At 34.3% G+C, this 24,870-nt stretch overlaps 1 protein-coding gene across 1 annotated transcript; it reads right to left on the reverse strand.

The window, feature by feature from the left end:
• Positions 1 to 623: 623 nt before the first annotated feature.
• Positions 624 to 10,970, reverse strand: LOC143604144 (peroxisomal fatty acid beta-oxidation multifunctional protein AIM1-like). The gene is made up of 18 exons (XM_077080714.1): positions 10,855 to 10,970; positions 10,692 to 10,763; positions 8,515 to 8,577; positions 8,368 to 8,424; positions 8,212 to 8,279; positions 7,987 to 8,068; positions 7,820 to 7,875; positions 6,829 to 7,131; positions 6,529 to 6,615; positions 5,536 to 5,710; positions 4,915 to 5,036; positions 4,673 to 4,836; positions 3,695 to 3,949; positions 2,967 to 3,088; positions 2,769 to 2,890; positions 1,945 to 2,093; positions 1,289 to 1,427; positions 624 to 835 (listed from the first exon to the last, which is right to left on the reverse strand). Exons 1-18 carry the CDS (start codon positions 10,937 to 10,939, stop codon positions 791 to 793), a joined length of 2,166 nt encoding a protein of 721 aa, XP_076936829.1. The 5' UTR covers positions 10,940 to 10,970; the 3' UTR covers positions 624 to 790.
• Positions 10,971 to 24,870: the final 13,900 nt, after the last annotated feature.

The raw sequence follows: 24,870 nt of genomic DNA on the forward strand, positions 1-24,870 counted from the left end.
AAGGTATCTTTTTAAGGAATAAGAATATGCTGATGTTGACAGCTGCCAATGAAAGGTGGACAACTCAGCAAAACCCATGTGCTACCACGTGATTATAACCAATGAAAAAGCACCAGGTGTCCCAAGGACACGTGGCGCAAAGCAATTGGAGGAGGCCAACAAGGCTGAGCCCAATCAGTGGAAACCCTAGCACTATAAATACCACATCAACTCCACAAGGAAGGACACACTCAATTACACAGTATTCAGCTATATTAAGAAATACACTCCAATTTCCTTACTCTCATATTATTATCTTCTCCTACAAATTCTTATTCTCACACCGGAGGGTTACCCCAAAGAGGACCCCTCTGTCCCTTTCTGAGGGGTAAGTTTACGGTGCTGTTCATTTTGTAGGTGGAAGAATCCAGATTCCAGAGAACCATCGGTGAGAAAGCATAATCACACCCGAGGAAAGTAGATCGTCTACCAGTGAGTCGATCCACGTTTCTTCAAGTATAAATAAAAAAGATGTATTGGTAGACTCAAATTAATTACAATTTATTTAAGAGTTACTCAACAACTAGTTATTTAAAAAGTAATTTTATAATTTATACCTATACACATTTCATTACACCATAAAATTCAACATATCATTGCTTTATAACCAAAATATTCATAGATAAATCAAAACTAGTCAAATATGAAACATTTAATGCCGTTAAATATTTGAGAAATGAAGATCAATCTTATTCAATATTGGCTATACATAACTCGAATTAAGCATATATACCCGTGTTCTTGCAGTCGCTTACAGGCGGGCCCTAGAGCCTGTAGGAGATGTTACTGGTGCACTCTGCAAAAACAGATTGATATGTTACACACATGTAAAGAAGCTTTTTTTTTTAATAACTTTTTCTAGTTTTTAAAATTTTCCATTGAAGAAACATAAAGAGTATGGTTGACGGAACGAATGGTGGGAGTAACGGGTCAAAACATATCTGAGTTGAAACGGGTCGTTTTTGTATCTGAGACTTGTTATTGCCTATTTTTATTTTTTAGAAATAATTTAACTAAATGCTATTCGAAAAAACATACCGCAATAATAATCTAAAATTTTGATAAAAAATAAACTAGTTAAGATGATGTATGCACCAAAAAATCAAAAATAGACTTTGTGTGACTTATGACCCGTTTAACCAACTTTTAGCTGAATATTTTATTTGACTAGTTTGAGATAAGAAAAAACCCAAATTGACCCAGCCATAAGTAAACAAGTCGAAACTGCGATCGGGTTAAGATTTCTCACTAGTGGTACACCATTCATCGCTCGTTCTTCCAAGAATCTTGACGGTTTATAAAAGTTGCCATATTTTTCGGACCATTTTTTTAAACTTGTATATATGTGTTTACTTCCAACCAAATCTGCCCAAAAGATGATGCCACCGCTGCAACAAATTAAAAAATATATAAAATTTCAAAGCATCATATTTGTCTACTTGTTTATGTTATGATAGTAAATATAAAATTAAGCACATTAACATTATAGGCTCATAAAGCTTAATCTAGGTTATGAATGTGACGATTAGATTATTTTTGTCTCCAACACATCAAATGGGTAAAATAAAAATAAAAATAAAAAACACTGAAAAGAAAACGGGCCGAAAATCACAATTTTCACGCATAAAAGTAAAACCACATAAATAACCTTTATTGACACATTTAGTATTGAAAATTGAAAATGCTAAATTTCTGGGAAAACAGCGTCCAGGGTCAAAGTCAAACCAAAAGCGATTTTGATCCGTTATCCAGCCCGCCCATTTTGCCATGTCTAGTTAGAATTGTTGTTCATTAGTGGTACTAATATACATTTAGCGCCAAAAAGATACTTTTTGGGCATGAACCAAAATTACTAGTATTGACTCGAAACAGATTTGACAAGTTATTAAGAGTTGTCGGACATACCGGTATGAAGGAAAGCTCATTCCAAGAACTGATGCAATATCAAGATCCGATGCCCGAACAACAATTTGTTCTTCTAGAACACGACATGCCTCGTTCACTACAGGAAACAATACCATTTCTACTATTTCTTGATCGGTTACAGATACGGGCTGCAAAAGGGGGATGGATATTAATTAAAAAGATATTATTTCATAGTGTTCATATTTTAAGATGGATAGGTGTGATCAAATGGCCAAGCTCACAAAAGAAATTCATATCAAATGGATCAAAATGAGCTCGAGTTCAAAAGTGTCCATTATTAGTATGTTTATTATGATAAAAGAAACACCATATGATTAGAATAATAATTTTTAGGCTAATTTAATAAGCGAGCCCTAGCTTAACATATTGAGCTCGAGCTAGTTCGCGAGCCTGAAAGAGCCTTTTATCTATATAATTTTTATTTGATATATTTATATAATAACTAATACTGAATACAACTTTTTATAAAAATTATTAAATAGTATTACTATACTATAAATAAAATTAATTACTATAACTATACAAAAAGTAATTATTAAAACATATATATAAAGTAATTATATAATAAATAAGACGAGCTTGAAAAACTACTAACGAGTCGAGCTCGAGCTTTAGAAATAGAGCTCCAAACAAGCCGAGCTCGAGCCCAAGATCTCTTTAGTTAAATGGGTCAAGCTCAAGCTCGGCTCGGCTCGGCTCGTTTGCATCCCCTACTTCCAACCCGTTTGACCCATTTAGCTAATTTTATATTTGACCTGCTTTCATTTTTGATATTCTAACTTTGTCCACCAAAAACACATTACCTGCCCTCGTGGCACAAGCTTAGCAAGCCTTCTAGACTCCTCTATAATCGGTAGCACCATAGGATCGGGTTTCGGTTTGCTACCTTTTTCATAAATGTAATAACCTTTTCCATTGTTTTTACCTAAAATAAATCATCATGTAAACAAAAGACCCGCCTTTATATATAATAAAACGAAAAAATGCAGTAATCAATTTACCATTTCGTCCATTTTTAATCAAAAGGTCAACTACAGGAGACTTGAATGCTCTATCGGGATAAGCCGAAGCAAATTCTTTAGCTACTGCCTTTGCTACACCATACCCTGCTAAATCTTCAAGCCTGCAATCATAATGTTTGAAATAAAAATAAATAAATAAATAATTACCATTTGACAAGTTTACTTATGAATGTGTCATCCGGACTATGTTTATTAAAATACGGATAAATTAGCTTATTAAGGAAACGAGTCAAATGGGTCAAAAGTCATCCAATATGACTATAATGCACAAACCCTCCAAAATCACTTTGTTCAAAAAATTATATAATTATTCAAACAATATTATATTGTTTTATCACGAATGGCCAAATGACTTAGAACTACGTTTGTGAATTTCTGACATGACATGAAAATACGACACGAACCTAACATGAAATTCGCAGATTTGGTTACGTATAAGTGGGTTCGGGTCAGTTTCAGGTTGAACCCATGAACCCGTTTAGCTAAACGGGTTGCATTCGGGCTAACCCGGTGGGTTCACACGTTACATTTTGATTATGTTTTCTCAAATGGACAAAACTAATTTAAAAGAAAATGAGTCAAATTTGTCAAACATGTTGAAGGTCACCCAATGTGTATCTTTAATGCATAAACACTCAAATCATTTCTATCAAAAAGTTTTGGAAAATGCATATTCAACCATTAAAACTAACGGGGCAGAAACTTACTGGAACGGGCCCACTGGGAGCCCGAAGCTGGTGATGAGTTTGTCAATTGTAAACAAGTCAAAACCTAAATGAAGCAGAATGTGTGCACTCTGTTCGTAGGAAAAAACGATACGACTAACAGCAAAACCTGTACAATTTCCCACAACCACAGGAACTTTCTTTATTATTTTCCCCACTGTCATGAGATCAAGAATCACTTGAGCAGAAGTCTTTTCGGTTCTTATAATCTCCAAAAGTGGCATCATATGAGCAGGACTGTAAAATACAAAAAAACTAATTTTAATAATATTTCAAGTGCACACTGTGAAAAAGTATGCTAGAGTTAAAAAAATATAACTAGTTATTAGAGTGCATGTAATTAGGGCTGTTCAAATAGCTAGCGGCTAGATCGAAATTAGGAGCTGAGCCCGAGCCAAGGTTAGCCTGGCTCGTTGGCTCACTCATTGACTTGTTTAAATAAAAATTTTAATATATGTAAATTACAATCCAAATTTAACATATGTAAATTATAAACTTAATAGTTTATTAATTATCCACTGTGTATGTTAAAAGTATTTATTTTCTTCATACATATCAATATGTGTAAAAATATAAATTTAATCTTATTTTAGATAAACGAACTGGCTCGAGCTTTATACGAGGCCAGCTCGAGCTCAACATTTCAGCTCAATAAGAAAAACGAGCCCAACCAAGCCAGTTAGGCTTGTAGACGAGCCGAAACAAGTCAAATTAATACAGTCATACACTGTTTGAAAGTTTGCCTACACTAAAGTGTATTTTTACGGAATACAGCCTCCAAAATCATTATTTAAGAAAAGAGTAATATATAGAAATTATATGGTGTTTGTAATCATATTAAGCACAATAACTATACATAATATCTTTACGAAAGTGTGTCATCTCTGCATATTTCCAGTGGTTTACTTGAACGAAGAACATATAAGGAATACTATAAGATACGGGTTTATGCCACTTAACCTGAAGAAATGTGCGCCCACAACTCGATCTTTAGATGTCACTTTCCCTCCAACCAAATTGAGATCAATGGTGGATGTGTTGGTTGCCAAAATGCAATGAGGTGGACATACATTCTCAATCTCACTAAAGATTTCTTGTTTTAGTTGCACGTTTTCAATAACCGCCTGTTAATAAAAGTAACTAATCAAACGACTGTTAGCATTATCATTATTATTATTATTATTATTATTTAAAGAACATACCTCTATGACCATATCCACATCCTTGAATTCTAAGTAGTCTAAAACACCTTTAATCTTTGACAACGCTTTGTCAGCTGCTGACTGTGCCAACTTTTTTCTTGCAACCAAATCTCCAACATTTGCTACAAACAAAGAACATTGTAAAGTGTAAAGACTAAAAAACCAATAAACCAATGAATACAACCTCCTAAATTAGTTTAATTATGATCGACTCAGTAATTGTTAGGGCTGTAAACAAGCCGAGCCAAGCTAGCTCAGCTCATTAATCTTAAACGAGCTGAAATGTTGAGCTCGAGCTTGGCTCGTAAAGAGCTTGAGCTAGTTTGTATATATTATATAAAAACTAATTTTATAATGTACAAAGAAAAAAATGTTACTGTTAACATATACATAATGCATATTTAATAAACTACAAAATTTATGATACATATATATAAATTAAGTTTAAATAAGCTGACAAGCCAGCTAGACAAGCCTATTGAGCGAGCCAATAACCCGAGCTTGCCTTAGCTCGGGCTCGGCTTGTTTACAAATGAGTTGTGGACTTTATGAACAGCCCTATTAATTATTAGTTAAGGGGGTTTAACCCGTAAACTAAATATATCAAAATGGTGATTTTACCTTCTATCATTTTTAACCCTTTTGTAAGGTACTCAGAATCGACTTCTTTAAAAACAACATTTATATTACTAATTATAAGGGCTGTAGCTATTCCAGAACCCATTAAACCTCCACCAATCACAGCAACTTTCTTGACGGGCCTGGGCTTGAGCCCAATATCAGTAACGTTAGGGACCTGCAGATGGCAAACACAAAGTAGAGCATGTAAAAACAGGGGTGAGAATTTCTGACATGGCACGGAACTAATATGAAAATCATGGGTTTTGGTTTAGTATAAACGGGTTCAGGTCAGTTTTGGGTTGAACCCGTATGCAGTGGCGAAGCTTGGACTGAGGCACCGGGGGGCCGAGCTCAAAATGTATACAAAGTTTCACAAACGAGGGGGGGGGGAGGCGGGCTCAAATTTTCGGCCAAAAAGGGCTAAATTTACACTGCGTATAAAAATTTTCAACCGAAAACGGGTAAATTTACACTACTGTGCAAAAAAACAAGGGGGGGGACCCCGGGCCTCAATGAAACTTCGCCACTGCCCGTGTAGCTAAATGGGAAATATGCGTGTGAACGTGGTGGAAATTTATTTTTCATTTTACACTTTTAAAATGTGTTTTATGTTGTAAATTTGGGTTTTTTATGCTAAAAGTGAAAAATTGAAAGAGAAATTAACATAATATTTTATAACTAAAATGTAACTGTTTATATGCACTTCTTGTTGTCAAATTATATTTATAAAGTATTAATATGCAAAAAAAAATAAAAAATATGGGTTAAACGGGCCATGCTCGTGTCAACCCACAAGGTCATGTTCAGGATCATATGTCTGACACGATCCTTAGGTTCTTGTCGTGTTCATGAAAAATTTTCAGATTTGGGTTGGGTTGGGCGGACCCGCCAAACTGTGAACACGACCCGCATAACACCCCTATGTACAAATATTAAAAAAAAAAGAACAATAAATAAAATATAAAAATACTCACAATAAATTGAGTATATTACCTTTGAAGTTGCGCGTTGTGAAAAGAACACATGACAAAGACCTTTTGATGTGTCAGAAACAACAAGCTCATTGAAAACTTTGCCCTCCTGTAAAAAACAAAAAAAAATGTGTAAATTAATTTTAAAAAAAAAAACCAGCTGATTACTAAAATAATATTAATCTTGTAATCATATATAAAACTAGATTATTATTAAAATAATATAATTGTTGTAATCATATTTGACACTAATTTCATGAAAAGGGATTTTGGACAAAAAAGTGTTTCTAGTCAACCCAGCCCGACCTGTTTGACTATTTACCTTCAAAACACCGTGGTATCCTCCGTGCACAATGCCTTCTTGAATAACATCAAGGCATGCTTGGTGTTGTGGCGTATTAGGTGAGGCCCGTTTGACTTGTTGACGTGCAACCGTGATTATCTGAAATACTTCAGGCAAAGAACCAATCTTGTCTGTCTTGTGAAGGGACCGGACCCACGGCTTTTGTTTTTCGGCAATGTCTAAAGCCCATTGTCTGGAAACTTCAAGAAGTTTTTGAGGAGGCACAATGGCATCAATTAGACCTAGCTTTTTACCTTCTTCAGATAATATTGATTTAGATGTCTACAAAACAAATAATCAATCAATCATTAAGGGTGAAGGGTAAAGTTGGCATTTTACTTAAGGGTGTGAATTTCTAACATGACACAAAATTTATGGGTTTAATTTAGTATAAACGGGTTCGGGCCAGTTTCAGGCAAAACCCACCAACCCATTTAGCTAAATGGGTCGTCTTCGCCAACCTGGAGGGTTCGCTGGTTGACCCATTCAACCCATTTATATTTTATATTTTTAACTGTGTTTTAAGCCATGAGTTAAATCGGTTGGGTATATTATGCCAATATTTAAAACTTAAGAGAAACTGACATAAGATTTTATAATTAAAAATGCAACTCTTTTGTATACATTTATATTCTTTGTTTTAAAATTTAACTTAAAAGTATAACTGGCAAATAAATTAACAAAAGTCGGCTTAAACGGGTCGTGTTTGTTTCAACCGGCGAGCATCTGTGTTGTGTTTGGGTTCATATGTCGTTAACACGATTTTATGGTTTGCATCGTATTCAGGTTCAAGTCACTTATAAGAGCTGACACCTTTTATCCATTTTTCATAAATAATCAAGGAGTTTATTATAATTGAAAAAGATTGAGTTGTCTAGAATTAAACCACTTCAAAAAGACAATTTAAATTCACAATTAATATATAGTAGTTTTGCCATGTTTGAACATATTGAAAGATAGAGGAACTCACCAACATCATATCAATTGCCTTTGGCAGTCCCACAAGCCTCGGAAGTCGTTGGGTACCTTAAAAAACATTTTTAAAGTTTTATTAAGTACATATCAATCAACAAAATCACATTTATTTAAATGCAATCCAAATATTATTACAAGTATGCAAATTACAAACTATATTACCTCCGGCTCCCGGGATAATTCCAAGAGATAATTCTGGCAAGCCGAGTTGTGCCTTCGGAGCTGCAATACGTGCATGGCATCCCTATTTAAAACATAGAAATAATATCACTGTCAATATTTCATATAACTTATATTTGCAAAAAAAGAAAAAGAAAAAAAAGGATAATAATAATAATTATTATAATAATAATAATAATAATAATTTAGATGCCGAAAACTACAAACCATTAAAACTTCTAATCCGGCCCCAAGTGCAAGTCCTTCTATAGCAACAACTATAGGTTTCTTTGCATCTATAAATATAAGAGTTTATTAGATATAAAATAAAATTAAACTTTGCTAATATTTATTAATTAAGAGTTATGTAATAAACGGGAACACCTTCGATTCTGTTGACCACAAGGTCAATGGATAAATCGGGTAGAAGGGATAAGTTTCCTGCCAGTCAAAGTCAATGCTTAATAATCAGAATGTGATAATCAGCAGTTTTCTTGTCACAAAGATGATATATAATAATTCAAGTAATACCAGTTTGTTGAACTTTTTGGAACACATTGATATCAAATCCACCTGAAAACTTGCCATTCATTCCTATATAAAATAAGAAAAACTGATTTTAGCAGGCAAATTACACTCACACATACACAAAAAAATGTGATAATTAAAGTTATCTATAGGTGAACTGTTAAAGAAAACCGGTGTTGTACAAATCGGGTGTAGGCGCCGGACAGCCGGTTAGTCACCGACTAGCTAATCGCTGGGCTGCCGATGCAATTTCAACTAACCGCCCCCGGTAATCGATCAAGTTTCGGTCAAAATTGGTTAAAATCTTTGAAGTATTTGGAAAATTACACTTATTAATCCAATCTGATTAATAAGTTTAAAAAACTATATATAAAATTTTTAAAAATTAAATATTAGCGCGTAGAAAGTTTTACGACACTAAAGAAAACAAAAAAAATATTTTTTTTTATAATTGTAGCAAGTAGCAGAAATTTCTATACAACACAAAATGAAACATGATAACACCGAGTGTGGTGAGCGCCATACCCTCCCATAGCGCCGGACCCCCCCCCCCTTTCCTCCCATAGCGCCCATGCCCTCTATTTTGGTCAAAATAGCCGTTGTAATACGGCTCTATTTAAAAAAGGGATATTGGTTTTTAATACTCCCAACTTTCCCTCATTGGTAGATAACACTCTCAACTTTCGATTTGTCACCCACCACTCCCAACTTTCACCCTGTTTTCCTGTACCACTCCCCGTCTAAATGAACACTAACCTCGTTAATGTTTTCGACTAAAAATGCCATTCAAATTAGTTGAGGGGGTAAAACAGAAATTTTATTTTTAACACACAACCTCCATCTCCGGTGACCTTGTTTTTCCGGCGACCTCGTTTTTTCTGGCGAATTTGAGTTTTTCGGCTATCTCGTCTTTCAGAACACCATATCCATCATTTCACCGAGCTTCACATATGAATTTGAGTTTTTCGGCGAGTTGCAGGTTTCCGGGGAACACCATATCCATCATTTCACCGCCCACCGCCCCAAAACCGCAACCCCCGCCCCCCACCACCACCAGTGTCTCACCCAGCCACCTTCCGGGATCGCCTGCGTGCCGGAAAATCGAGTTGCAGGTTTCCGGCGAGCACCATCTTCATCATATCTCCACCGGTGCACAATCTTCATGATCTTCATCACCTTTTTACACCTCTGAACCATCTCCATTTTCTGAAAGACGAGATAGCCGGAAAACTCAAATTCGCCGGAAAAAACGAGTTCGCCGGAAAAACGAGGTCACCGGAAAAACGAGGTCACTGGAAATGGAGGTTGTGTGTTAAAAATAAAATTTCTGGTTTACCCCCTCAACTTATTTGAATGACATTTTTAGTCCACAACATTAACGAGGTTAGTGTTCATTTAGACGGGGAGTGGTACAGGAAAATAGGGTGAAAGTTGGGAGTGGTGGGTGACAAATCGAAAGTTGGGAGTGTTATCTACCAATGAGGGAAAGTTGGGAGTATTAAAAACCAATATCCCTTTAAAAAAATACATTTTATTTATCAAAATCTATACCCTGTAAAACTAAACTTATCCAATTTTTTAAAACATTACAACTCATTCTCTACCAAAAACACAACAAAAATCTTCCATTCTCTACCCACTATGAATCCACTCAACCATTCGATGCTCGGTTTTGGGCAATATGCTACCACCCAACCGACTCAACCAAACTTCCTGGTCGATGTTAATTTCAACCCTCACATGATATCGCACATGCAAAATTTAGAGATGCCCAACGTACAAGCCAATGTTTTTAACCAACCGACTCAACCGAGCTTCCCGGTCGATGTTGGCTCGTCTATGAACATGCCAATGACTAGATATGTGTTTTTTTTTATTTTAATGTATTTTTAATTTATTTTGTTTAATAAAATTTAATTTGTTATATTTTAATTAAAAAGTTGAAAATAATAATAATAATAATAATATTAATGAGGTAACAATTGGAAGGCGATCCATCCACTACACCCTTTTGTCGTAAAAAGCCTGCGCCACATGGCACAAAACGCCCCTGTATGGGCTCCATCTACTGCACATGATCTAACGAGTGTAATCTCATTGAAGCAAAACATCAAACACTTGGTGGGCATTAAATTTAAACACTCAATTCACTAAAAACACTATCTTTTTCGAGAAATTACCCGTCAACACGATCGCCTTTACATCATCTCTGCCCATAGCCTCTGCAATCTTCTCCTTCAACCAACCAATAACTGCACATAAAGTAATAAAACCAAACCCATAAACAATTTAAAAAAATAAATTAATTAAATTAAACAAAACCCAATTGAAATCAAAGGTTACTTGAGACAGCAAACGCATTAACAGGCGGATTAGAGACGAAGATCACAGCAACACCATCGGAACCCACATCCATTTTGACTTCCATTTTGGTTGAATTTGGTCAAATAATAATAATATAATGAAGATGATCATCATTTATATTTATAGCTAAGCTACACAAGTCAGACAATTTGGGGTTGGTTGTTAGTAGAGGTGCATAAGCTGGTCAAAATCGGTTCTGGTTGGTCAATAAAAGTCAAAACCGGTTTACAATCGGTTTCGGTTAGGATGAAACCGGTTTGTTACCATGTAATGATTGGTTTCGTTTCGGGTTTTGACCGGTTTTTGCCCGGTTTCGGTTCGGACAATCGGTTTGGAATCGTTTTTGGTGGAGAAAATTACAAACCGGTTTCCACATAATCGGTTTCAAACCGGTTCAGTTTCGGTTCGATTTTCGGGTCGGTTCAATTAACTGGTTTATTTGCCCACCTCTATTGTTAAGTACGCAAAACCTTCATTTTTTATGTTTATTTGTTTTACCTAACCCGTTACTTTTAATGGGGTGAACTGCGGTTTTTGTTCTCGTGATTTTTTCAAATATATGGTTTTAGTATAATAGTTTAAAATCTGTGATTTTCGTTCCCGTGGTTTCATTTCGTTTGCAACTGAACCCGACTCACTAACACCATTAAGTCTGATCTTTAAACTCATTAGTGTGTCACTCACTTGAGGAGGCTTGTGAATTAGAGTTGGGGTTTATTTGGATAGAAAAAGGACAAAGATGCCCCTCACGTGAGGGACACGATGATGGGTTTAACGACTAGACTTAACGGGTTTAGTGGGGTCGGGTTTAATTGAAAGCGAGATGAAATCGTATGGACAGAAATCATAGATTTAAAATAATAATAATAATAATAATAACAATAATAATGATAATGATAATGATAATAATAATGAAGATGATCATTTATATTTGAGGTTGATTGTTAAAGTACGCAAAACCTTCATTTTTTATATGTATCCGTTTGACCACCCGTTACTTTTAATATCACGAATACGGGCACAAAAACAACTTAGTTTATTTTAACAAATAATGTTTTCATTATTTAATTCGATTGTAAGTGAGAGAGATATAATGAGAGAGATATAAATCTCTCTCATTTATCAGATGAAATCATGAAAACATTATTTGGCAAAAAAAACTGAGTCGTTTTCGTACCCGTATCCGCAATATTAAAAGTAATGGGTGGTCAAACGGATAAACATAAAAAATGAATGTAGTTGTATAACCATCTCTTCAAACCCCCCAAAAGCAATATCTTCACTTTTTCTATGTTTTTTTAGTTTTTAACTTGTAAATGTTAAAGAACTTTTATGATAAAGTTGATAATATGTTGATTTTTACATGCAAAACACTGTTAAGATAATTTCTTTTTAAAGAAGGAAATAGTTAAAAAAAATCTATAATATATATAAACGAAGATATAAAAATCCTAAGTGTCGTGATGTGGTCGCTCCCCGTTTTTTTGGAGTCACCAGATTTGCTTGATTTTTAAATGGAGGTTTCTCATGCATTTGACCGAATTCATGGGTATGGGTCTTACCAAACCCAGATATTCCTTAAACGGGTTATAACATCTCACTAAATAAAAAATTATTCTCACAAAATTATTGATGTAAAAATCCTAAAAAATAGGATATACTAAAAATTAATATCTTATTTATTTTAAAAAAGATATATATATTATTTAAATAAAAAAACCAATTTGATAGTAAAAAAAATAAACGAGTCTTGTGTCTTATAAAACCATAAGTATATTATTAACTTTCATAAATATTATTTATAATTAAAAAACTAATTTTATAGTAAAAAAAATAAACGGGTCTTGGGTCTCATCAAAACCATATAGCTTTTTAACCGGGTTATAACATCTCATTTATTTGTGAAACAATTTATCATCAAACCATAAGTATATTATTAACTTTCATACAATAAAAAAAATATAAATTCAAAAAATAAATAAGTATTCGAACAAACAATATAAAACAACCCCCGTAATACGGAGGATAAAAACTAGTATATATATAAAGCATGATGATTTTTATGTGCAAACAATTGTTAACTGACTTACGAGAAAATGTGACAGTATGTTAATTTTTTTTATTGTATTGGCTATAATATTTATAGTTACAACTTAGATCATCTCCAATGGTTGGTTTATGTTGGTTCAAACCAACCCAAAAACCACCTAAACCATTGGAGTGGTTGGGTTAAACTAAAAAACAAGGTTTGAGGTTTGATATTTCAAACCATAAAAAACCACCAATTGTGGGCCCAAACGTCACATCTTTCACCCCACACATATCTATATTCATATTTATGTTTATAAAATAGACCCAATTACAAATTTTGTCCTTTAAAATAAGACGAATTACGGTTCGTGTCCTTTTTTTAGTTTCCTTGCAGGCGGTGTACTTTAAACCTTTTTTTCTACACGTTATGTCCTTTACGCTAACTGGGTTAGAAAAACTCAGTTAAATACCCTCACGTGAGGTGCATGTGAGGGCATATTGGTCTTTTTGCCTACCCTGCAACTTCTTCTTCTTCATTTTGCAGATCTTTACCTTCCCCTCCTTTCTCTCTTATTTCTCTCTCTACGCCACCACCATCACCATACCACAACCACTCCGCCCATGGATATCCTCAAACACCATCGCCACCGCTCCGCTCAAGAAAGAAGATCTAAACAATTAATATTAATAATAATATTTTGTGGGTTTTTAATGTTAAAGATCTGAAAAGGATGGTGGGAACAGCTAACGGCAGGAGCAGAACACCGATTACACCGCACCAAGCATTCCGGGTCGTTAATGGCGGTCAAGATCCGAGTAATTGCCGGGTCGGATTGTGGAGCACCCATGGAGTTTACCAGGGAAGAAGTTGATGCCCTCTTGAATACCAAGATCCGACGAACGGTTACGAACCCACAAACCCAGATCCAATTCACGCTGGTAATCGGTTTCCCGTTGAAACCCAGATCGGCCGTTACGATTCCTACGAGTTTGAACCAAATCTCACCGGAGAATATAACACCGACGAGTTCGATAGTTTGGCCGAGGTGTACGACCAGGTTTTGGTTTGATTTGAATTTGGATTGAGGAATGGGGAGATAGTGGATTTTAGGAACTGGGTTTTTGTTTGATTTGAATTTGGGATGATGAAAATTTGTAGGTAAGTGGATTTTAGGGTTTGGGATGATGAAAATTTGCAGGTAAGTGGACCTGCAGGTTTTGGGGTTGGTGGTAGGTTTTGGGGTTTTGTAAGTTATAATTTGCGGTACAGACGAAAAGATAAAAATGCCCTCACATGCGACTCACGTGAGGGTATTTAACTGAGTTTTTCTAACCTAGTTAGCGTAAAGGACATAACGTGTAGGAAAAAAATGTTTAAAGGATACCGCCTGCAAGGAAACTAAAAAAAGGACACGAACCGTAATTTGGCTTTTTTTTAAAGGACAAAATTTGTAATTGGGTCTATAAAATATATTAAAATTGATGAATATATTTCAAGCTTAACTTAGTGTGTCATGATCCAATGTTAAATAAACATGATGTAGAAGTGTTCACATAAGTAACAAGAAAACAGAAGCTTATCTAACAATTTATACATGATGCACATTTTTGTTAATATATAGTTCATAATATTTTAGTTTTCGATGGAAATTTATCTTTAATCTATAACTAGCATGAAAGACCCGCGCGTTGCGCGGGTCATTGTATCATATATTAGACAAAGAATAAAGTTAGGCGAATAAACTTACACGATTAGACAAAAAAAACACACTTTAGGATCGGATTCTAACCAACTTCACACAACTAAAATGTATTGTGTACTTGTTACTTGACAAAGCATAAACAAAATAAAACAATCCCGTGCGATATTCTAAACTATAATTTAAACGCTATTCGAAACACAAATGAAAAGAAAAAAATACACACAAACTATAACATTATCAGACTAAAATTCATTATAACCCTCACGTTGCGCTGGCTGCGTCTTTAATCATAACGCTAGTCAACCAATAGCTAACAGGACACTTTTGTCTTTGCTGCAACAAACTGCAGAAGTGTAGTGATTCGGTCAATTAAACTATCAAGCAACAGCAAATGATTACCATGATTAGCAGTATAATTCCCTTAAATATTACTGGAATTAGAAAGGACAAAAAAAACTTACTTAAAAAATGACAAAAGTATCTACAAAAGTTGGAGCATCAATATTGAAAAGCAGTTTCCCAACTTCCTATTTGTAGATATAATAGCACATGGTGAAACAATAGTTAGAATGTTATGTGCAATAGATAAAACGGTAAGTAAACGGAATTCACCTCATTTAATCGTTCAAGCTTTTGCCTTCTTAACCAATGCCGAAACTCATCTATAATCTGGAGATTTGACTCCGCTTCCTATTGCTCCAAGATAAAACCATAGTATATGTCAATTCAAATTAATAACAACATTATATGGGGCTCAATATGTAAACATGAAAAATATTTGATTCGTTTACCTCTAATGTATCTTCTTATTCCCTTTTGACTTTTTGGTAGAACCCGAAAATCATCTATTAACTGAATAGATTCGCCAGCATCTTCAGGAGACACAACATCCACAACACTTTTATATACTACTACAACTCAACAGAAAACATATTAACCATTAATAACATGATGACAATAAAGACAACTAATAAAAAGTTTGCTATTAACCTTCGAACTTCAAAACTGATGCATGCGGCCAACATGTATAAAAATTGCACCAAGCATTTGAACAAAAGTCCATGGTTCGTTTCCTGATAAAAGGTTGTTCCTTTCAAATTACCATCCCAAGATGTAGATTATCATAGTTTTCTTCCAAAAAAACTCGTGGACAGGTTCAAGTTTGTCATCATAGCCACTATATATATAACATATAAATCAAAGACCAGAAGCCATAGTATATGTCCAGCTCAAAATTACACAACATTCGCACCATAAGCGTCAAAACCATAAACAAATATGATGACGCAATTAAAAAGTAATTTGAAGTAAACTCGAGGCTCAGGTCGGTATGACGGCTACAACATACATTGCTACGCCGAAAACCGAACATCATCATAGCCATAAACTGATCTGAAGAGGTGGAATCACAATAGGTTCAGCTTCGCACCATGGCTGCAACATAAGTTGCCACGCCTATGAGCAAAACATCATCACAACTAAAAACGAACGCCATTAGATTTGTAATGAGGCAGTGTTCCTTTCTTTCATGTGGACAACCAAGCCATCTCAGTTGCCAATCCAATACAACATAGACTCAGATACACATCATTGCCGAGCCAAAGTCAAGTTATTCAAGAAGCTACAGTTAAATGATAATAAAATTTATTCAAAGAGACAACGGAGCAGCACAAAAAGTGCAGCTCACCATCTTAGGCCGACAGAAAGAGGCAACCGAACCACCAACCAACCCGGCCTCATGGTTTCAAACATAACCCGAAAACAATAGGTCTAAACATCACCACCGGACCCCTGCCGTCAGCACGCCACCTAGGGTTTCCATATCGAAACCATAAAAAAGGTAATGCGGGCGATGCGAATAAGGTAATGCGAGAACGGTGTTGTGATGACGGTCGTGGTTGAAGATGGCTACGATGATATCAACTGACAGAGCCTAATACAACATAAGATTCTAAAAGTACAGCATTAGAAGTTGTAAAGAGTTGAATGGAGGCTCAGGAAACATCAGTCTTTGTAAAACTCAAAACAGACAAAGATGCATTTACTCTGTTTCTCTCTAATAAACAAAGGTTAAAACTCAGGTGTAAAACCATCACAGTTCAAAAACAGTAAACATCAACCTCCAATCATACATGCAAAAGAAGATTTGATGGAAAAGTCTCCCACACCGGCGACATATGCAAAACCCCGCCACCGATAATCAGACATGCAATGTGTAATGTGTAATGTTAACACATTACACATTCTACATGGTTGGTTTGTTTATGTCAAAAGCATTCTTCTTCTAAGCGTTGTTATCCAAACCGATCTTTAGCTACGTATCATTGAGGCCCAACACATATCCATGACTGAAGGCAATTTGTACAAAGAGATGTCGTGTGGTGCTGAACTCCAACTCAAAACCAAGTGTGATGCTTCGCTCTACTTTCTCAATCGCCTTTGGGTCCCAGATCGTGACAATCTTCGCACGTTTATAATGGACGAAGCTCACAAGTCACGATATTCTATCCACCCCGGTGCAGATAAAACGTATTTCGACCTTCGAACTACTTTGTGGTGGCCCGGCATGAAGAAAGATATCGCTATCTATGTCGGAAAATGTTTAACATGTGCTAAGGTAAAACCCAAGCATCAAAAACCTGCTGGTTTGCTCGTGCAACCTTTTATTCCGGTCTGGAAGTGGGAGAACATTACGATGGACTTCGTCACAAAACTTCCAACCACCAAGAGGCAACATGATAGCATTTGGGTAATCGTCGATCGATTAACCAAGTCAGCTCATTTCATTCCCATTCGGGAAAAGCATTCGATCGAGCAGCTCGCTAAAATCTATATCAACAAGATTGTTTGTCGCCATGGTATACCTTTGAGTATTATATCTAACCGTGATGGTCGTTTCGTGTCTCACTTTTGGAATTCGCTTCAAACCGCTTTGGGAACCCGTCTAGATCTTAGCACCGCTTATCATCCTCAAACGAATGGCCAGTCTGAAAGAACCATTCAAACCCTTGGGGACATGCTAAGAACCTGTGTGCTTGATTTTGGTGGTAATTGGGATACTCATCTTCCTTTGGTTGAGTTTTCATACAGTAATAGTTATCATTCGAGCATCAAAATGGCTCCATTCGAAGCGCTCTATGGCTGTAAATTCCGTTCTCACGTAAGTTTGAAAATAACTGTTATGTTTGTGAAAGTTTAATAAAAATATTTTGGAAAGTAAAAATTAAGGATTTGATAACATAGCCTTTAGGACTATGAATACCAACCAAAATGTTGCTATATATTTCTAAAAAGAGGGTTTATCAATCAACACTTGGCTACTGTTGACTACACTTTCATAATTAGTAAAAGTAACACAGGGAAAGTTGAATTTAAGACACTAATAACGGTGACGAATTTCTCACCTATTTTGAAAATGAAAAGACCTTTCATGAATTCATTCAACGGGTCATTATTTTTATTATTATTATTATTATTATTATTATTATTATTATTATTATTATTATAGCCTTGCGGAACAAAAAGCTATGATTTAAATATGTTATTACTATTACTATTTTTATAGTGATTATCCGCATTTTTAACTCCCATGTTTCATTATATTTCTATTAACTTTGTTAGCTTATATATAGTAGCTTGGTTTTTTTTCTTTTTTTCTTTAAACAAAGTTGGTTACCTTTATATTATCCCAACAACCATATAGACACGAAAATGAAATACGTACCGCCAATAATTTCAAGGTGTGCAAGGGCACAACCCTGTCATCGTGATCGGCTGTCAACAATAAGGTGGGAGATATTGACGAGAGCGATCATTAGATTGCTCCCATGGTCTCCTAACATTATACAGTGGTGAGTACCTGATTAAACAATAACAATTAAAAAGCTCCAAAATTTTAAGTTGTATTAAATATATATTAATCATAAATATGGTTTATATTGCTCACTTGATTAACCACCGAAAATCTTCTTCTATATCTGAACAACCATAGTCAGTTGTCCATGCATGACTTATGACAAAAGTGTAAATAATTAAGGCAACATTTAGATGTGAGTTTAGAAAGAAGCTACGTGAAAATTGGAAATCAAAAGGAATTAAACAGCTACTGCATGTGCCTTTGCCATTTGAAGTTGTAATAATAAGATGCCCAAATGTTATATGCAATACAATCTAGATGTTGTTGTGAGATTATTATTATTAAAATTGTAATGCATATGAAGGAACATTATTATTATTATTATTATTATTATTATTATTATTATTATTATGTGAGTTAAGATGTGTGTAAAAAGCCCCAATCTATTAATAATAGCTTGATGATATACAAGTAAGTAAATAAGTAAGTAATGAATTGAATTAAATTGAGTTGGTAATCCATTGAGCAAGTAAAGTAAATATGCATAATACTAACAATGCATATAATCAAAGTTCACAAATTTTTAGACAAACAAAGTCTAAATTCGTGCCTCAAATCAACGTCGCATTCGTCATCTTAAAGAAACCTGGCCACTTCTCTCAATATGCATGCACGCCAACTGTATATGATTTAGTCAGTATGAAGTTGGCGGTTTCATTATATATGTACACGATTGTGTATAAGAAAAGAAACAAAAAATCTAAAAATAGCGAAAGATGTAATACTAATATGACGTGAATCATGCATAACTGCTAAAAAAATATATATATGTATAGTACGAGTAATAATAACATGTTATTATAAAGAACTCTTTTGCATTGTGAAATACACTCGAGCGGAGGTGTTATGGTTAGCTCGTACCAACAACATGAAAAGCAATAAAGCTGAATTGTAGTGACAACAACAAGCATCGCAATAGCTCATGTAAACATGTAAGATGTAGATATGCATAGGTAATGTAAGCTTATTTTGTTTAAGTTGAACCAACTTCATGTGAGATGCGTAAATTACTCGTTTTTGTGTAGCATTGCCGAAAATGTGTTTACCCAATTAAGATGTTTGTTGGCATACAAAACCATATGTATTATGTGATCGACGTACACATGCATTGTTTTATTTTTTTGTCAAAACAACGAAGGTTTAGTAATGACACTATGTCACTATATGATGTTATTTTTTGGTGTATATGTAAAAACTTACATGACATCTTGTAGAAACAATTCAAACTTGCATTGATGTTTTGTAAATTACTCGACTATTATTTTCCCTACAACATCTATATAAGAAGCACGGCATATTATTTGTTATATGTATGTGTGTTTATGTAGTGCGCATATGTGATAGATTAATTTTTAATTTAATGAGATGTTATAACCCGTTTAAGGGCTATCTGGGTTTGATGAGACGCATACCCGTGAATTAAGGTCAAATACTTGAGAAGACTCCATTTACATATTAAAACAATATGATAGCTTGAGAATATGTAGGGATGTTTCTTTTCTATATATTTAAGATTTGTTGTTTTTTCACAACACTTAAATGACCTTGTTAGTGCACGTCATCAAAACACTTAAATGACCTTGTTAGTTCCTATGGACCAACCAGAGACAATATCAGAAATTTGATTACATTGTTAGTCCATTATCATTGTCTCTTTCTTGGATTTTTCTTTGCCGCCATTTTACTATAGCTAATAAGTAGGATGATGAGCTACATTACAATTAAAATTGACTTTTTTATGAAGAAATACGGTTATTAAATTTGGAAAGATCATAAGGTGTTATGTGGGGATCTAACTGCACTTCCAAACCTTCTAAATTGCATTGGGGGTAGGGTGGTTGATCAGGTCAACCCGATCGGGTTTTGGGTTAATCGGGTGGGTTATACGGGTTTTTTAAATAAAATACTAACGCGCAATCCGACCATATTATGGTTCGGGTTCGGGTTAATCGGGTTTCAGTTTAGTTGGGTTGTAACAAACCTACAATGTTTTGCTTAATTTTTCATTTTTTTTAAATAATGGGCTACAAAGACTATAATTCTTGTAATCATATCACAAAACAATTATCCTTAAAAGAAACTATAAAAAATTTGCCAATAAATTTAACTAAACCCAAAAAATGTTTTTATTTTACTAAAATTCTTGCAGTAGTTTCCCCATATATGAAAACACATGTCCATCGATAATATTCCTCCTTATCTTTTACTCAAAGAACAACATAAATAGATTGGAGAAACATCAGAAAATGTGAGCAACTAATGTTTCAAATTATACAAGACAAGGGTAGAATACATAAGTATAATTAATCTTGAACATATACAAAAGCTAACAAATATATAATATATACAGAAGCTAACATATGTTTCCAAAATATAGTTTGAATATATACATAAGCTAAAGAATATTTTAGTTGGGCTACTTAAGTTAACTATTAATCTGGTTAATGGGTCTGGATTCATTTGAGCATTTTTTTTGGAGGTGGAGAATGAGCCGGATGAAAAATTGGGTAGGCGTATATTGGTTTCATTATTTTGCTCTTCAATGTGGCATGTTTGGAAAAGGATGAATGCGAAGAGATTCAAGAGCGGAACTCTCTCTGTGCAGTACGAGATCATGACAAACCTTTCTAGATGGTTAAAGTACAAATCTAATCACAACGATATTGTTTGGCTTGACTGGGTTAAGTCGCCTTCATTTTGTGTGTCGGTTTAAATTTTCTGTAGGGGCTACTGTCATCTTGTGTTTTGACTTGTGTATTGTTGAACACCTCCATCTTCCTGTTGGAGGTTCTATCTATTTAATATTATAGTGTATGCTACTATTTCAAAAAATCATGGTTAAACTATACAAGTTCTAATTTTTATATATTGGGCTTTAGTTTTAAACGAGCCGCCAATCAATCCAACGAGCCAACTAAACGATACCAGTAGGTGAGAGCCAACAAGCTAAGCTTACCTTAGGTCAGTATTGGGTCGTTTACAAACCGACCCAGCTTGGCTTTCTTAAAAACCAAGCACACTTAGCTTGGCTCATTTAAGAGATGCCGATTTTGAGCGAGCCTTGATCTTGGCTTGTTTACAAATCGATCCAGTTTGGCTGGCTTACAAACCAAGCAGGCCCCGCTCGGCTCATTTGCGAACAATCTAATTTCGAGCAGGCTTCGGTCTTGGCTTGTTTACAACCCAATCTTGGAGCAAGCCTCGGTCTTGGCTCGTTTACAAACTAGTATAGTGATTTTTATCAAACCCGAACCCGTGTCCCAACCTTAATAATAATATGGGTTAATCGGGATAACCTGAATGACCCGATTATAATTTTTTATCATATTTAACCCGACCCTAATTAGCTTATTTGGGTTTGAGTCGGGTTAATCGGGTCCGGGTATTTTGGAATTTGGACAACCATAATCGGGGGTATGTGAATTCTTTATGATGGAATCCCATACTTCAAGTGATCATAATCAGGAGTATGATATTGTTTCTGAAAAGTACAGAGAGCTGACTGTTTTTGAAGAAAAATGTATTATTGTCATTTTAAAAAGACTGGAAAAAGAAATTTTATAGGCCATTTGTGAGAATTAGGGTAAGTTTGACTTTAATTGACTCAGATGTGATTTCACATGGTTCTATAAACGTATATGACTTTCGTGCTAGACCGTTAAAAAAATATGTATAACTATATTGTTGATGCTAGATTGAATCAGAGAAGATGTTAAAAAAAGTTAAAAAGACTTAAAATTGTTTTTATGGAACAATCATAGAGTTAGATTGAATCAGGGAAGAAAAGCTGGTGAGATGAGTATGATGCTCAGTTTGTTAGTATCTAAGTTTCAATTGTGCCGTATTTTGCTTGATACTTTACATTACGGCTTATATGTTTAACATTGTGCAGTTTGACTTTTAAAAGACTTTTAAAAGTCAATATACAATTTTCAATTTAATATTTTTCATGCTCTCATTCATCATCACACAAATATTATCACTTAGGTTGTTTCTTTAAGCACTCATTTTCTTTATATGTTTATCACCAATATATAATTTTTGAAAGTACAATATGGGTATGTATATGTTAAACTAAAAATTTTTGATGTCATTTTTTGCTTTGTGACGAGTCATGATGAAAAAGTGTCGGTTTTATTCGGGTCGAAACGAGTCACCTTAAAAGAGTAGGCTTGGATCGGTGGGTCAAAAGGTGTCTCTTTAAATATGGTAATTTTAGTATCAACTTTGACTTTTTATGGTCAAAACTGATTTTTGGTTAATTTTGAATTTTTAGGTCAAAATTTATGTTGAATTTCCTGTTGTCAACCGACCATGCTGGTGGTCTCTTATTGTCATAATATATTAGCTATTATTTGATTGTTGACAACTTAAGATCATTCTTGGTGTATACCCAGTGGTCAGTACACAGTTACAAAATCACTATATTGAACGCATTGTCTTAATAAAAGTTTTTGTTTCTAGAACTTAACTACCAGGTAATTTATAACACCATTGATCCAATATATATGCATACGCCGGTATGCATGTGCACAATAAAATCAGGTATGTCCACCACTTTACCCTTTTTGCAATTCGTTGACTGACAACTTAGTGGTCTTAATTTGAGCATTTCTTTATCTGATGATTAAATTTCAACTCTAACTACTTACCAATTAACACACATTCAATCATTTATATTGATTGAAATTCACCAAACCGATACAAACCTATTTTATTAACAAATATTTCACAAACACGATGTATCCAATGTATATGGATATGTTAATAGTTTAGTGCGCAACCCGTCCAAAAAAATCCACCAAACCATATGCACACGTGGCAGCTCGCTCGCACTGTTAACCCATTACACAAAACACCAAACACTACAAACCAAAATGAGAAGATAACTTGTGTGAACCCGGAGCAACGCGCGGGCACTTTTGCTAGTATATACTCATATTTATATTTATAAAATATATTAAAATTTTATACATACATACATATTTTTTATATATATTTCAAAAATGATGTATTGTTTTGTTTTGTGTATTTTTTACGTAACAACTAGTTTAACGGTTAAATTATTTAACTGATAGTTTTTTAAAACAACTAGTTTTTTTAACAATTTTATTATCTATTTTACAACGTTTAATTCGAATAAAAAACATGACAACAAGTGCTAGAAAAAAAAACGTTACAAAAAGTCCTAGACATTATAAAGAGTCATAGAAAAAAAAATGTTACAAGAAGTTTTAGCAAAAAGAATTATAATAATTAAATTATTTATAGTATATGAAATTTTTATTTGAAATAAATGTAAAAGTAAATGATGATGTGGAAATTTAAAGATGGTTTGAGAAGGTGTATTGTTGAAGTAAAAAATGTGATTTTTAAGAAAGTTGATGTGACAGTGATATGGCTGGTTTGAACAAAAAACTGTTGGAGATGGTCTTACAATTGGACAATTTGGGGTTTGTTGTTAGCGGAAGTACGCAAAAGCTTTGGTGTTCGCTTTTAGGAGTTTGAAGTTGGTTATAAAATTACCTTCAATTTTTATAATGATTATTTGGTACGTTACTTTTAATATTATAAATACAACTCAGCCTTTTTTTTTTGTATCACTAGTAGGTGTGTGTTTGACAAGTGGATGCAAATACGTAGTTCGCTACTTAAACAAGTGCACGTTAACTAATTTTGGTAACAAAAAATGATGTGGCACATTGGACAAGCAAGTTGGCTCCTAGTCCGCTCACGTGTTAAGCGAACTTGTATAGTTTATTTCTTGAACCGACAAACTCTAAGAAAAGAACAAAATATATAAAAAATACTTGCGTTGGGAATATATGTATGGAAACAACTTGCTCAAACAAAAGCAATCTCGCGACCTACCGTCTACTACACTGGGAGATTTGTTTTTGCTAGAAAATGACTCAAATAAAAATAAGGAGTTTTCTATGAATGGTAAGAACCAATAGATTTTTACATGTGGCATTACAACCCATGGTGAAAGAATAATTCTAAGAAACTATGTCGGTTATAATGGTGAAAGAGTAATTCTATGAAATTATGTCGGTTTTGGTAATTTTAAATCTCAAGTATTGATTAACATGATCCAATGGCTATAATTAATTCCTAGTTTTTCTAGAAAACTACTTGTTTTTAAAATAATTAGTCCCTTTGTTCATATATAATTATATATAAAATAAATTAAAAAATAATCAAGCCAAATCGAACCGAACCGAGCATATCTTTGCTCGTTGTTTGGCTCATTTACAAACCGAAACAAGCAGAGTGACATGTTTAAATCGAGCGAGAAAACGAGTAAGTAATTTCCGAACGAGTGGGGAGCGGTTTGGAGGCTCT

Source organism: Bidens hawaiensis, unplaced genomic scaffold, assembly GCF_021521415.1.
Source record: "Bidens hawaiensis isolate Kalapana, Puna unplaced genomic scaffold, B.hawaiensis_p1.1 tig00064024_1, whole genome shotgun sequence".
Taxonomy (NCBI): Eukaryota; Viridiplantae; Streptophyta; class Magnoliopsida; order Asterales; family Asteraceae; genus Bidens; species Bidens hawaiensis.